Raw genomic sequence first — 16,110 nt, 5'->3', positions numbered from 1 at the left:
CCAATGGGATCCAAATCCGTTTTACCCTGTATAAAGCTTATACAGGCTAAACTCATAAATTGTTCTCCCTTTATAACACTAACCGCGGCCAGTGGGAGCTGCAGTTGGCCAAACCTGCAGGTAAACAAACCGTCCTAGCCTGCCAGTGGATTTCCTTGATGGGTCGCATACCAAAGGTTGCTGATCCCTGACCTATAGCTAAGGCTCTGTGTTTGTCATGGAGGTCACAGAAGTCACAGATTCCGTGACTTTCTGCAATCTCCGTGACTTCTGCAGGGGCCAGTGTGACTGACCCCCAGGGCCGTCCAAGCAGCTGCCCCTTCCCCTCAACAGCAGCTCCCTGATTTTCCCACTAGCAGCGGCCCCTGCAGATGCGCCCCCAACCAACAGCAGTCCTTGCACCCCCCAGCAGTGACCTGTTTAATACTTAGTCAGGGGTATGTATAGTATAAGTCATGGACAGGGCATGGGCCGTGAATTTTTGTGTATTGCCTGTGACCTGACCATGACTTTTATTAAAAATACCCATGACTAAATCATAGCCTTATCTATAGCTGAAGGAAGCTGGCATGCCTATTAATCTTCTTGATAAACTGTAGATTAATTTAAAATGTATTGTAATAAATTAATAAAACAGGCAAAAAAACTTAGATCCAAGCTTTATTCCAGGGGTCGGCAACCTCTGGCACGCAGCTCGCCAGGGTAAACACCCTGGTGGGCTGGGCCAGTTTGTTTATCTGCCGTATCGGCAGGTTCAGTTGACCATGGCGCCCACTGGCCACGGTTCGTGTCCCAGGCCAATGTGGGAGGCGGGAAGCCGCAGCCAGCACATCCCTAGGCCCTTGCCGCTTCCCGCCGCCCCCATTGGCCTGGGACGGCGAACCGCTGCCAGTGGGAGCCATGGTCCACCGAACCCGCCAACGCGGCAGATAAACAAACTGGCCCGGCCTGCCAGGGTGCTTACCCTGGTGAGCCGCGTGCCAGAGGTTGCCAACCCCTGCTTTTTTCATTAATAAGTTACATTTTGCCATCTTCAAGTATCTTCCTGGGTCACAGGCAGTTGGTAAAGAGGAGATGCTTAGATATTACAGTGATGAGCACAATACACAACCCCAACCTGGCTAGAACTGTTCTTTTAATTCAGATTCTCTTTGGTGATTTCAACAGATTATAAACAATCATGTTTTACAGTGTACTGTAATACAAGTTACCTCCAGGCTTTCCTGGTATGCTTCAGCATATTTTTCTGTGGGATCACAAATAGAGCAATCCAACACCTCTATAATTCTTGTCACATTATCTGTATTTATTGTTAACTGGCTTTTACACAATGTAAGCAACAACAATGGTGTATCTTGCATCCGAAGAAGTGCATTCTTCCCACGAAAGCTCATGCTGCAAAACGTCTGTTAGTCTATAAGGTGCCACAGGATTCTTTGTTGCTTTAACAATGGTGTAGCCTTTCCTCTTTCTATACAAGAAGGATCACCATAAAAATGACTATTGAATGCCTATGTGGCTAGGGAATAAAATCACTCATCCCAGTGAAATGAAGTTGGTGGGCAGTACGCCATGTTGACTACATCTACGTATATGAGATGAGATGAAATTTAGAAGGACACAATTAGCACGGGGGATTTTCAAAGGTATAAAGGGGAGCTAGGCACACAACTCCTCTTGCCTTTCAATGGAAGTTAAGCTCCCCCTTCGTGCCTTTAACAATCACACCTTAGTTTTTATATAGAATATTTTACTTTCCATTGTTTGCATATAGTAGCTTGAAAATACAATTACTTTCCATACTCATAGTGTCTTGCCATTTAGTTGGCTATGCATATCTCCCCACCCCCCTGCTTGTAATGGAACAAAAACTAACCTGGCTGTAGTATGTTCAGCACTTTTTTTGAGATACTCCCATGTCAGCATGGATAACAAAATAACAAAGCAAAGAGTACTGTTACTGTTGGATAGCTAGCTGATGTTGCAGCGTTCCGAGGGGAAGTTCTCACATGTTTTTGTATTTAAAAAAACATGGAACTAATCCTGTGTGTTTGTGACACAACACACACACACTCACGATTGGCTCTATTCTTTTTTTAACACAAAAATATAGGCCTTATAGGCACTGGGAGTTTTATTTTATGTATAGGCACTGGGAGTTTTATTTTATGTATTTTTAATTAGATGTTGCCCCAGATTCTGACTGAAGATTAAGTCAGAGTTATTTCAGTTACTTTATTAATTGTGCTATAGTCCTACAGGTTTGCCCAGGGGAGTAAAGCTTCCACAACTGTGTAAGACCCTTCCAGATTACAGCTATGGGCACAGGAGGACCACAGGGTTCTTCATTCTTTAATAATGAAAATATCAGATTGAAAACCTTTTTGTTTCTTACGAATTCATAAATTCATAATTTTACCTGAAGTCATGATATAAGAAACTAGGGATTTTTAGAATTTCCATTTCAGCCATTTGTCCAATGTCCAGGTTTTATAAATTCAAGTGGAGTGTAAGAAGTGACATAATCTCTTTGGAACAAAGATCATGATCTTCATAAGCAAATTCTTATTGTCAAATATTTTAATGACAAAAGGAAGAGAAGGAGGCAATTTGGGACTCTAATTCAGCAAGGTACTTAAGCCTAACTTTTTAAGTATGAGAGTTGTTTCATTGAAATCAGCAGGACTACTTAGGTGCTTAAAATAGACACACACCTTGCTGAATTGGTGTATGAGGGTAGGGACCATCTTATTTGTTACTTGTTTGTTCTGTTCCTAGCACATCAGGGGCCCTGATTCTTGTTTGGGGTCTTAGGTACCATCGTATTGAAATAGTAATTGTATGCAATTATTAACAGGTGTTTTGTAAAGTGTGTGTGTGCATAGTTTTCTATGAAATGCTGTTCAGTTTGTAAACTGTAGCAATTCAGAACTGTCTATTTTTAAGTCAGCAATCTGGATGCTATTAACTATTTCTGTAGAATGAAAAACAGCAGTTCACAGCTGTTATATGTTAAAAAAATGGGGGGTGGGTTAACTTGGGGATCTTAACCTGTAATGTTGCATATTCACCTATAGATAGTTTAAAACTTATTTATTTTGAACCTGTGTAGGAGAGTTTTAATCTTCTGTAATTTTGTTCTTTGATTCCCTGATTTAGCTTTCCATAGATTGCTGAACTGGATGGGAATTAATTTTCAATTTTATCAAGGTTTAGGTTTCTTTTTTTTCTAGTTGATCTCAATTTTATTTTATTTTTTAAATTCTCAACATATCAGAAACAAAGGAAAAACAGAGCTGTGACATCTTAAGTATTATCTTGTCAATTCATCTTCACCTCAACTTGCTGAGAACACCAGCTGGTAGTGCCAAGAGAACAGTTTTTTCTCCTTTCTCAAGCTATCAATCTGGACACCTTTCAGTGACAACTCACTTGAATTTGTGCTGATCTGGAGCAGTATTGTGATATAACTGGTCTGCTTTGGGTTCCACCCATGATGAAATTAGTAGTGTGCTTAACTCTTTGCCCCCTGTACATTTGAATTGTTTAAGCAGCATCTTCAGCAAATGTTACAGATTTGTGTAGGCTGAGGGTTACTTCTTGACCTGTCTGCTAGACTTCTAGACTCCTTAAACTAAGATGGACCTTTACTGACACAGAATGCTGAAACCAAAGTGACTTAGTGGTCAGCAAAATCGTTTGTTTCTGCTCCATTGTGTATTCACTTGTTCCTACTGAGATGATAGGAAATATCCCATATGTTTCTCATTGATCTCAAATTAGAACCATCTGCTGGTCTCAAGAAAAGCACACTAGTGGAGTTGAGCAGCAAAGGAGTATGTGCGCCAGACTGCTGCAGAGGGCAGGGACTGTATTGCTTTCATTTGCTCACACCTCTATAGTCTGTTCTCTAAGCTATCGCAGTGGCAAAGCTTAGAATTTAAAGTTTCTGAAATTTTCATCTTTTCTCTATGCTACTTAGCAAGACAGTGAGTGGAGGTACGTTTTATTTTTCTTCTATTAAAAATAATTTCCCAAAATAAAAGGAACTAGTTTATAAGTGTAACCTTGCATAGGAACGGTTTTTCATTAGAAGCCAATCTAGAAATCATCTAGAGAGAATCTTCCAGCATGTTAGTATGGTGGATTTGTTGTGCTGAAAGTTCAAGCTTAAACTACAGATCCTGAAACTTTTAAATAAACTGCAGGTGAGAAACGCACACTCAAAGTAGGCAGGTTTGAGTTGACGCTGAAGCACGTAGTGTACTGTGTAAGGACCTTTCTAGCCTCTCTTATTTGTTAAATTATTTATTTTAATCAAGATCTTAGAAAAGTGGAAAACTGTCAGAATGTCTCTCTGTTAAGTACACGCCAACTGCCCCATTAAGAGGAAACAGTCACTATAATTTCTTTCAGTGCATTTGAAAGATGTGTCTACAACTTTCTCCCCAGATGTTGGCTGTAGTCTGTTCACATTGAAAGTACTGAAATGTTTGAAAAACATACTGAGAAATTGTTCATTTAACTATTGCCTTTGACTAAATTAAAAGGAGGTGAAAGGTTTCTAGGCAAGGGAATGTATGAGAGAGAAAAATGAGAACATGGTGGGAAAGCAACCTATAGTGTTTAAGAGAGACTACTTATAAAGGTACAGTTTATAGTCTCTGCTGAAGAGGTGGGAATTAAATAATGGAGATATTACTAGTCACATTCTTTTTGACTAGATCTAATGTTATCAACCTTCACTTTTCCAAACCTCGGAAAAGTTCTGTTTTTGGCAGGGGACGGTGGGTATTTTTTTGTTGTTTTTAAAACTAATCATATTTAAAAATAAAAGCTTTGTCCTGCGGCTGAGTTTTTATATGCCAAGATACTACCTGAAGTGACCTCTTACCATTAACCCCTGGAAACAAGAAGAGATGAGAGGGTGGGCTATAGTGGAAACACAGTCAGATATAAATGTATAAATGTAGTCATGCCAGCAGCACTGTAATAATGACTTTGGTATCTTTTGAAGCAACTCCGCAGCTGATGTTAAAATAACTTTTAAAATAAATTATTTGTTGTAATTTAAATTGAATATGTAATTTTGACTAAGCGGGTGGTGAAGCACTGGAATGGGTTGCCTAGGAAGGTGGTGGAATCTCCATCCTTAGAGGTTTTTAAGGCCCAGTTTGACAAAGCCCTGGCTGGGATGATTTAGTTGGTGTTGGTCCTGCTTTGAGCAGGGGATTGGACTAGATGACCTCCTGAGGTCTCTTCCAACCCTAATCTTCTACGATTCTGTGACATCCCTCAAGTACCAGATTTCCTTCTCTGTTTTTCTTTCTCAGGGGTAGTCTACATTACTACACGATATAGGCGCAGCTGCACCGCTGTAGTGCATCTGGTGAAGATGTGCTATGCCAATGGGAGAGCCCTCTCCCATCAGCATAATACTCCACCTCAACGAAAGGCAGAAGCTAGGTCAGCGGGAGAGCATCTCCCGCTGACATAGCACGGTGTGGACACCGCTTTAAGTCGATATAACTTACATCACTCAGTGGGGTGGCTTTTTCACACCTTTGAGCGACGTAACTTACATTGACTTAGGAGATAGTCAGTTGAAGAATAAATATGATATCTTAATTAAGATTGCTTTTCTTACATGTACTGTGTAGTAGCCCAGGCGGGATAGAGACAGTGAAATTGCAGGTCAATATAGTTCTTTATCGTGGCCCACAGTGTTTTCCTATAACATAGAAGTGTTGCCTTTGACGAGTAAGAATACCTGATACTTGGTGTACTATGTGGATCTCGTCAGTCTGGCTCACTTCTGTATTAAATATAAGGACAGCTGTGATGAGTTCCATTTAGGTATACCCTTGTGGCACCTGACAAATTGCCAGTGTGACCGTCCAAGTAGGCAAAGTTTGGGTGTTCTTGACATAAGAGTTTGGTACTGATTCTGGCCTTGCCTATTACAAATGCCTTTTCTTTCTCTTATTTTGCAGATACTGAGCATCTTTATACTGTGGTTTTTCAAGAAATATGTGAACGCTTTGGAAAGGCGTATACCTGGGATTTGAAATCATTAGTCATGGGCAAAAAAGCATTGGAGGGAGCACAGATTGTTCGAGATGTACTTGAACTTCCGATGACCAAAGAGGAGCTACTGCATGAAAGTAAAATGAAGCAGGAAAAAATATTTCCTAATGCTGCATTGATGCCAGGTGTTTCTCTTCAATATTTAAATAACTGCATGTGAAATTATTTAAACACTGTGACTATTGTATAGTTCTAAAACCTCCTTTCACAAAGCACCTTCTCTCACAGACCTGATTTCTTCACTCTTGGCTTGACAGGTTTTGCTAAAAATTGCCTGTGTACTTGGTAGAAAGGTACTGAGGATGCTGAGAGCTTTTTCATATACACTTATGGAACAGCTGCTCTTAATACATGTTTTAAAGAACAGGAAAACACATGGACAGGATAAATATGCATGAAGTTTATAAGTTGCATGATCTAGTTTTCATTTTATAATATTTGAGATCAGCTGTGTAATTCAACAAGTTTCTTTTAAGGTGTGTATGTGTATGCACTGTAGTGCAGGGGTAGGCAACCTATGGCACGCGTGCCGAAGGCGGCACGTGAGCTGATTTTCAGTGGCACTCACACTGCCCGGGTCCTGGCCACCAGTCCGAGGGGCTCTGCATTTTTATGTAATTTTGAATGAAGCTTCTTAAACATTTTTAAAACCTTATTTACTTTATATACAACAATAGTTTAGTTACCGGTATATATTATAGACTTATAGAAAGAGACCTTCTAAAAACGTTAAAATGTATTACTGGCACGCAAAACCTTAAATTAGAGTGAATAAATGAAGACTCGGCACACCACTTCTGAAAGATTGCTGACCCCTGCTAGTGTATTTGTGTAAAATAGACAATATGCATGCCTTTACACATGTAGACAGATTTATGTGTCTGTCCATATATATATGTTGCATATTCTGAGTGCTTGAACTTGTAATCTTAGTTCCATTAGTAAAATGTTCTTTCGTTTATGTTTGTAGTATGTAATGGGAGAGGGGAAAAAGCCCTAGGTAACAAGTTCAGGCATGCAAAAGAAGAAAATCCTAAACTAAGTTTGTTACCAACATAGAATTTAAAGTTAATGTTTCTAGAGCAAACAGTAATATTTGATGTCAAAATATAATAAGTGGGCAGAATAGCAAATTCCAGGTACGTGTAAAGTAGCCTAATTAATGTAACTGTAACAAACATAACTTTTGGAACTTTCTGCATTTTGAATGTTGGCCTTTCAGCCTTTATGATGCACTACCAGTAGTCTAGAAAAATTTTTTTGGAGGGGTGGCTGTATTTATATCTAATTTCCTAATATCTTAAAAGGGCTGGGGGTAAAATGAATGTATGTGGGGATGAGGATAGGGAGGGCAGCAAGTTTAAAAAAACAGAAACAGAAGATCTGGATATAATTTGTATATTCAGCTAACACTCAGCTGGCCCACACCCCTCACTGTCACTGCTCAGAGACACATCGCAGACAGGCTGGGGAGCACAGCTGGGCAGTATCAGAACTCAAGACATGCGGTCACAACCACAACTGTCGCTGCATATCAACGTCAGGGAGCTGAGAGCAATTCGCCTGGATTTCCAGACATTCCAGGTTCATCTTCAGGGCAAATGTGTCTCAGTACTGATGGAAACACCACAGTGATGTTCTATATAAACAAACAGGGTGGTGCTCGCTCCTCTCCCCTGTGCCAGGAAGCTCGCCGACTGTGGGACTTCTGCATTCAGCTACAGGCCTCCTATCTGCTGGGAGCACAGAACGAACTAGCGGACCACCTCAGTCGCTCGTTCAACTCTTACGAGTGATCTTTCAGAGTGGTCATTGCCCTTTCGATCTTCCAGAGGTGGGGCTATCCCCACGTGGACCTGTTTGTGACGTGGACCAACAGAAAGTGTCAGCTGTTCTACTCCTTTCAGAACCACAGCCACAGTTCCATAGTGAACGGCTTTCACCTACCATGGACGCGTCACCTGCTATATGCGTTCCCGCCCTTCCCCCTCATACACAAGGTCCTCCTCAAGATCCAGCAGGACAGGGCTTCAGTGATCCCCATAGCACCAGCATGGCCCCGACAGCACTGGTTCACCACACTTCTGAACCTATCAGTGGACAGGCCAGTGGCCCTTCCTATGCTCCCAGACCTCATCGCATAGGATCATGGCCAACTACAACACCCCAACCTGGGGTCCCTCCACCTCATGGCATGGAAACTCCATGGCTGAACCAGCTTGAACTGCAGTGCTTGGACTCTGTTAGGTAAGTTCTGTTGAGGAGCAGGAAGCCCTGCACTCGAACAGCGTACCTGATGAAGTGGAAGCGTTTCTCCATTTGGTCCATACAGAAAATACCTCCCTGCAGCAAGCCTCTGTTCCCCTTGTGCTAAACTACCTCTTGTACCTGAAGCAACAGTGGTAGGCAATATCATCTATTAAGGTACACCTGGTGGCCATTTTGGCCTTCCACCCAGGTGTGGTGGGCAGGTCAGTCTTTAGCAATCCCATGGTGGGCTGGTTTCTTAAGGGCTTGGATAGGCTTTACCCCCAGATGAGGCAGCCCATTCCTCAGTGGAATCTTAACATGTTCCTATACGGATTTATGGGTCCCCCTTTCAAGACTCTCGCGACCTGCCCCTATCCTACCATTCCTGGAAGGTGGCCTTTCTGGTGTCCATAACCTCGGCCAGAAGGGTCTCCGAGGTCAGAGCGCTGACTTCCGAGCCCCCCTACATAGTCTTTTACAAGGACAAGGTGCAGCTACGCCCTCACCCAGCATTCCTACCCCAGGTAGTATCGCAATTTCATGTTAACCAGGACATATTTCTACTGGTATTCTTTCCTAAACCTCATGCCAGCAACAAAGAGTGGGCACTCCATTCCCTGGATGTCAGATGTACCCTATCTTTCTACATTGAATGCACAAAGCTGTTTCGTAACTCACCAGAGGTTTTTATTGCAATCACCGAAAGGATGAAAGGGCTTTCCATCTCATCCCAGCACATCTCGTCATGGATAACGTCCTGCATCAGAACGTGCTATGACCTGTCTAAGATCCCAGCCCCAGCATTGACAGCGCACTCCACAAGAGTGCAGGCCTCTTCTGCTACTTTCCTTGCCCAGGTCCCCATTCAGGGCATATGCAAGGCAGCAACATGGTCTTCCATCCACACCTTCACATCACATTATGCCATCACTCAACAGGCGAGGGACAATGCGGCCTTCAGCAGAGCAGTACTGCAATCAGCAACTTGGTGTACTCTGACCTCTCCTCTGTCGAAATTGCTTGGGAGTCACCTATTGGAATGGACATGAACAATCAGTCGAAGAAGAAAAGACGGTTACCTACCTTTCGTAACTATTATTCTTCAAGATGTGTTGCTAATGTCCATTCCAAATCCCTTCTGCCTCCCCTCTGTCAGAATATTCCATCAAAAAGAACTGAACAGACAGCGGGCCAGCAGGGACCTATATACACCACCACAAAGGCACCACTCCAGGGTGCTCGACAGCTGACCCTATGGGTACTACTAGGGTAAAAACTTGCTACAATTGTGCACGTGGCGCGCGCGCACACACCTATTGGAATGGACATGAGGAACACATCTCGAAGAACAACAGTTACGAAAGGTAGGTAACCGTCTTTTCTCAGCAACTTTCAAAGTTGGAGAACACAAAATAACATAAAAGTCAATTAAGCAAATAAATACATAATAATATTTTAAAAAAGCTCTCTTACCACTCTCGCCCCAAACAGGCTTCAAATTTTTATCTTCTGTGTTATTTTTTGGCTGTTTGTTCTTTTACTTGGATTCATCAAATTGCTGTTGGCTTTCTTTTCCTTCTCGAAGGGAAGGATAGCTTTGACCTCCTGGGTCTTGTTAACTGGAGATCGATCAAAACTGTGGCTTGTCAGCTCTTTTGTACAAGTAATAAGAAGGTCAGTAGTGTTCTGGATTGTGGAATAAGTGAGTTCTTCAAAAGCGGAACTGTTTGCCAAATAAATGTAGAGGAATCTGAAATGTCTCTACATCCCTTACATCTCTTTAAAATTGTAAATCTCATTTGCATTTAGACAATTTGGGGTCAGAGCTGAAGGCTGAACTAATTTAATGAAATCATTTGTCTTTCATTCTTGTCAAACTTTTATGTAGGCAAAAAGAAAATGTCTGATTTAGCACATGGATGAGGATCCATGTCTCAAAAAATGATAGAAAAGGATCTCAGCTAGTGGACTTGTGAAAATGGTCTGCACAGATTTGGCTATCAAGCTAATAGGCAGCTTCTCAATATGTGAGAAACATGGGATAATATGTTCAATTATCAATTTTGCTTTCCTACTCTCTGAGGTGTCTAGGAGCAGACCCTTTGAGTAGCAGCCCCACCACAAGGAGGCTCTGAAGTATGGTATTATAAGTGCAGGAGTAAAATATGGAGGAGATTCTTAGTTGCTCCATCAGGGATATGGAGCTCTACCTCAGAAAAATTATATTCCTTGAAAAGAACACAAAAATCTACAAAAAATAGCATGAAGCTGAAAGGAAAGACATGTAGTAGAGTGTAAGACAGTTCTTCTGTGCTATATTTTAAAGCTAATTATGAAAGTAAAGTATATTTAATAGACTACAAATAAAAATTTCAGAAGTCACTTATACACTTAGGAGTCTAATCCATGGGGAATAAGGTCCTAAATCCCATTTTCTGTTGAAAATGTTAATCCATTGGTCTGCTTTCAGATTCTGTCTCAAGTTAGTTTCTGCTGACCTTCACAAGTGGGTTGAATTACAGTTACTGCCATGAAGGGAGTCAACAAGCTCATTGCGGTTTTGATGCCAACCAAGCAGTAAAGGTGGCTGTGAGCTTCTTGACTCCCATCAGCAAATGACATATTTATTCTTTAAAATTACTGATTTTTTTGTGTGTGTGCTCCCATTTCTATTTTTCTTAAGTCTTCCGTATCTCAGTCATGTTTCTGCTTTCTTCTTCAAGCAGCATGAGTTCCCTGGGAACTGCTAAGTGGGTTGTAAACAAAATGGCGGATCTGAAGAAAGAAAAAAAGTCACTTTACCCATTCTTGAAATGCCATGGCCAGCCAGAGTAAAACCAACTCATAGGTGAAACGCCTTGTAAGATGTAGGATCTATGGTGAATTTTTTCCTGATCCTACAAGTGGGCAAAATGGTCAAATTGTTTCTAACAAAATGTATTTTTGTTGGAAAATTGCTTCTTTGAAAACTAAATATTTTGCTAAAATTTTCTCTCTTTTTTAAATAATCCATTTTTATGTAACTCCAAACAACAGCAACAACAAAAATTGGTTTTATTCTTACAACAGCCTTTCTTCATTTGCATACTTACCTTAAAAACTTTAAAAAACAACAAACAAACAAACAAAAAAACCCCATCCATTCTTGACTTAAAATTTTCCAATGATGGAGAATCCACCACACACTTGATTAATTCTTGCAATGATTAATTACTGTTTTTAAAAACTGCCTTATTTCTAGTCTGAATTTGTCCTGCTTCGACTTCCAACCATTGGAACTTATATCTTTGGATGTTATATCTTTAGTAGTTTAAGAGCCTTCTATTATCAAATTTCTGTTCCTCATGTTATGCTAAACAGAATAAGTTTCTTGAATCGTTCACTTTAAGGCATATTTTCCAATCATTTAATCACTATAGTGGCTCTTCTCTGAAACCTCAAATTTTTCAAAATCTTTTATGAATTGTGGACACCAGAATTGAACATAGTATTCCAGTTGCAATCGCATAACTGCCAAATACAGAAGTAATATAACGTTTTTATTTCTACTCGTGAGTTCTCTGTTTGTATATACAATTATTTCATTAGTCCTGTGGCCATAACATTGTACTGGGAGCTCACATTCAGCTGATTATACGCTGTGACCCCCAAATCTTTTTGAGAGTCACTCCTTCCCAGGATATAGTCCCTCATCCTGTCTATTTGGCCTAAATTCTTTGTTTCTAGTTCTGTGACTTTACATTTAGCTGTAGTAAAACTGTGTTTGCTTTTGCCCAGTTTATAAAATAATCTGGATCACTCTGTAACCTGTCCTCTTCATTATTTACCACTTGCCCAAACTTTATCAGTGAAGATTTTTTGTTTTCTTGCAGTTTTAATTGATGAAAATATTAAATTGCATAGTGCTGAGAACTGATCTCTGTGGGACCCCACTAAAATTCACCCTTTCAGTGATGACTCCCTATTTACAGTTACATTTTGGGGCATGTCAGTTAGCTAATTTTTAATCCATATAATATATTCTATGTTAATTTTGTCTCGTTATAATTTCTTAATCAAAATGTTGTGTAGTAGCAAGTCAAATGTCTTACAGAAGTCTAAGTATGTTACATTAACACAATCCAACTTGTAATTTCATCAAAAAAGATATCAAGTTAGTCTGACAAGATCTATTTTCCATAAACCCCTGTTGACTGGCATTAATTATATTGCCTTCTTTAAGTCTTTATTAATCAAATCCCATATTAGCTGCTCCATTACTTTTGCTTGGGATCAATATCAAATTAAAGCTTTTCAGGATTTCATCAACTTTTTAATAAAGTAAAGCCAAAATTACCTCTTGGAGCTCTGGCAACCTGGACAGTCAGAAACATTGTTGACCAATCATAGTGAAATCAAATTGTGAACACATAGCCATAGAATCTCTTTAAAAAAATGAGGAAAGTCCATAAGAAAAACTAAAACATTGTTATATTTATATAATTAAAAAAAAAGATCAGTTAAACAAAATTTATAGCCAATTTAGCATACTGCCAAGATCCCTTTTCCACCTGCTTTTAGATTGGTAGAAACACGAACTTGCAACAGTGCTCCCTTGACTAAAGTCTTTCTTCTGATCAAATATTCATTACATTAGTCCCAAACACCTAAAATTGGGTATAGTTTATTTCTTACATAATTTATATTCTCTGTGTGAGGGAACACATTGTCACTATACATTGTACTTAACTTCATGGGGTCCTTGAATGAGTGCAAGAAACATTCTTGCATTGTCATTTATGTACATGTTATCACATAATGTGGCATATTGTGCAGGATGGAATTTGTTATTTTAGCAGATTATTAAACCTCAAATTGTCTCCTGCTAATCTAGGTTCAGTTTAGGCCTAGGAAATGTCAGATTGACAGAGCTCTCAGGAAGTACCAACGACACTTTCTCTTTTTATATTTCTGACTGGTTACAAGTGTAATTAGCAGACATTGCAGTTATGTAAGTTAATTTGTGGGATGAGTAGGGTAGTTTTCGAAGCGGTGTTGGAAAGGGGAAGCATACTACTTGGAACATGGACCCAACTGCACTCTGAGAAGAATCTTTGCTATTGTTTAAAGTGCAGGAAAAGTGAGAAAAATACATTAGTTACTAGCAGCTTATTATTTCCTTGGCTTGGAAATAGATTAGTAATTTCCAGCTCTACTTTTATATATATATATATATATATATATATATATATATATATATATATATATATATACATAGATATATATATATATATATATATGAGCATAGGAATAGCCATAGAAATGTTTTTCCTAATGTCTAACGTAAATCTCTCTTGCTTCAATTCATGCCCATTACTTCTTGTCCTGTCCTCAGTGGTTAAGAAGAACAATTTATCACCCTCTTCTTTATAACAACCTTTTACCTACTGGAAGACTGTTGTCCCTCCTCAGTCTTCTCTTTTCCAGACTGAACCCACTTTTTCCAATCTTTCTTTGTAAGTCATGTTTTCTAGACCTTTACTCATTTTCATTGCTCTCCTCCAGACTTTCTCCAATTCATCCACATCTTTTCTGAAGTATGGTACCCAGAACTGGAAACAGCACTCCAAGTTGAGGCCTTATCAGTGCTGAGTATAGTGGAAGAATTACTTCTTTGTATGATGGTCCCTATGTGTGTTCCACATGTGGGATATGCATGCACCTGAAACAGGATTTTGTTGTAAGTAGTGCCTTTGGCCTGCACGCGCACCATAGCTCTCCTTGTGCTCCGACGACGGGCATAAAAGGTGGTGCAGGCACACACCTCTCCAGTTCCTTCTTACCCCCTCAGGATGTGAGTTGAAATTGTTGCTGTCATCAGCTCCCTTTTAACTGCGTCATTGCAGTAAGGTATTAGATAGAGGTAGTTTTAGTAGTCTTTGTAGTATACTGTACAAAGTATAGTTAGTTTTTTTCCACCATTTCTTTCCCACCCAGGGACATTGTCACCCTGAGTAGTCTTGGATTATGCCCCGTGTCCCAGGGTTAAAACATTATTTCCTTCCATTGCTCCTTTCCAGTGAGCAACAAATATCAGCACTGCCTCTGCTGCCTGGGTGACTCTCATAGCACCTTTTCCCACCAGAACTCATGAAGGTTGGGAACTAACACTCAAAAGATATCTCCTGGAGAAGACTTTGAAGCTCCAATGAGATCTGGTCTGGGTGACTTCTCCCTCCTGGCCTGCCCCGCCCCATATATCAGTCTCACCAAGCAGAGGCTAAGACTCTTAAGCCTAAAAAAAGGCTTCACATGAGGGCAAATGGCACTCTCATAGACACAAGGACAAGCCATCTTCATCTAAGACTGCTCCAAAGAGAGAGGATCACTCCCTGACCCCATCAAAGTTGGCACACATGGGCACTAAGGGCTTAGGCCTAAATAAATCTAGACAGGAGAGGGAGGCACACAAGGGTACAGATCCAATGGCTCTGGCGGTGAAGGCTTGGGATAAACAGCTCCTGGTACTCCCATCCACTTTTAGAGCCAATGTGTACCAGTAGTGACACAGCCCTGGAGGGAGCCAACCACCATAGTAACCAAGGAAGCTCTAGTTCTGATGGCTCCGCCAGTGGACTCTCCCTGGGGGACATTTTGCTCTTCCCTATGCACATTCACCCCCCCTTATTGGGACTGTCTGTTCTGGGATGTGGATACACCAGAGGAAGATGCTGTCCTGGCAAGGCAGAGTCATTCTTCTACCCCACCTGCCAGCCTTGGGGCACAACCATTGGTACCAGAAATAAGGGATTCAGCTTTCTCAATGGATGAATCTGAGGCCTCACAGGAGCTGCTGTGGCATTGGATGGAGGTGGCACTAGACAGGAGCCCCAGAAGATTAGGGTTCCAGTCTCCATCCAGATATGATTGGCCAAGAGACAGGTGGTCCTCCTCAGCCAGTTGGCAATATTGGGGACCGTGGAAACCTACTCTAGATACCCAGGATTGGTACAGGAGACCTATTTGCCATCCTGTGGATACCCACAACCATTCCCACTGGAATATTCAGAAGGGGAAGGTGAGGTATTCTGGGAGTGATCTTGTCATGTTCAGGGGACAAGGCGATTACACCATCTTCTCCGTCTTTGTTGGATTACTTTAAAAATATCAATAGCTCATGCACAGGTTCCTTCAGAGCTAGAGACTCAACTTGAGAAAGTCCAGGAACCTCAGCACAATTTAGTAGACATTCTGCAGCTTTCTGGTCCCAGTCTCCCAATCAAGTGGCCCTCTCCATCAATGAGGCTATCATGGATCTGGTAAGGACAATTTGGCATACTCCTCCTGCTTCTTGTGCTCCCACCATAAGAGGGCCAAGATGCGCTACTTGTCCCATTTGGTGTGTGTGAGTGGGGGCGGGGGGTAAATAAGTTTTTGTTCTCTCAATTACTGCCTAAGTCTTTAGTGGTGCAGGTGACTACAGCATGGTCCAAGCAGCAACCAAAGATGACTCCCTCCTATAATAGACACAAGCAACTCGACCTTCTAGGGAGAAAGGTTTTCTCTTCCACCTCTTTCCAGTTCAAGATCTCACATTATTAAGATCCTCTTGGCCAGATATTATTTTACTACTTATAAATAACAAGATTTTTCAATTTAAGGACAAGCTCCCTGAGGAGGATAGGACCCATTTAAGGACTTAGTGGATGAGAGCAGATTGGTGGTCAAAACTCCCCTCCAAAATGTGGTGGATATGGCAGATAGTGCATCTAGGGGAATGGCTACAGTCACTGC

At 40.9% G+C, this 16,110-nt stretch overlaps 1 protein-coding gene across 1 annotated transcript in view; it reads left to right on the top strand.

Annotated features, from left to right (window-relative positions):
- LOC120403776 (pseudouridine 5'-phosphatase) overlaps window positions 1–16,110 on the top strand; it is a 162,007-nt gene that overhangs the window by 49,907 nt on the left and 95,990 nt on the right. The window contains exon 2 of the mRNA XM_039535410.1: window positions 5,994–6,212. Within this exon, the coding sequence (XP_039391344.1) occupies window positions 5,994–6,212 (219 nt within the window). The remainder of the gene's footprint in view (window positions 1–5,993; window positions 6,213–16,110) is intronic.

Source organism: Mauremys reevesii, linkage group 1, assembly GCF_016161935.1.
Source record: "Mauremys reevesii isolate NIE-2019 linkage group 1, ASM1616193v1, whole genome shotgun sequence".
Classification (NCBI taxonomy): domain Eukaryota; kingdom Metazoa; phylum Chordata; order Testudines; family Geoemydidae; genus Mauremys; species Mauremys reevesii.
Note: the sequence above shows the minus strand (reverse complement) of the source record. Positions and strands in the feature narration are given on the sequence as shown.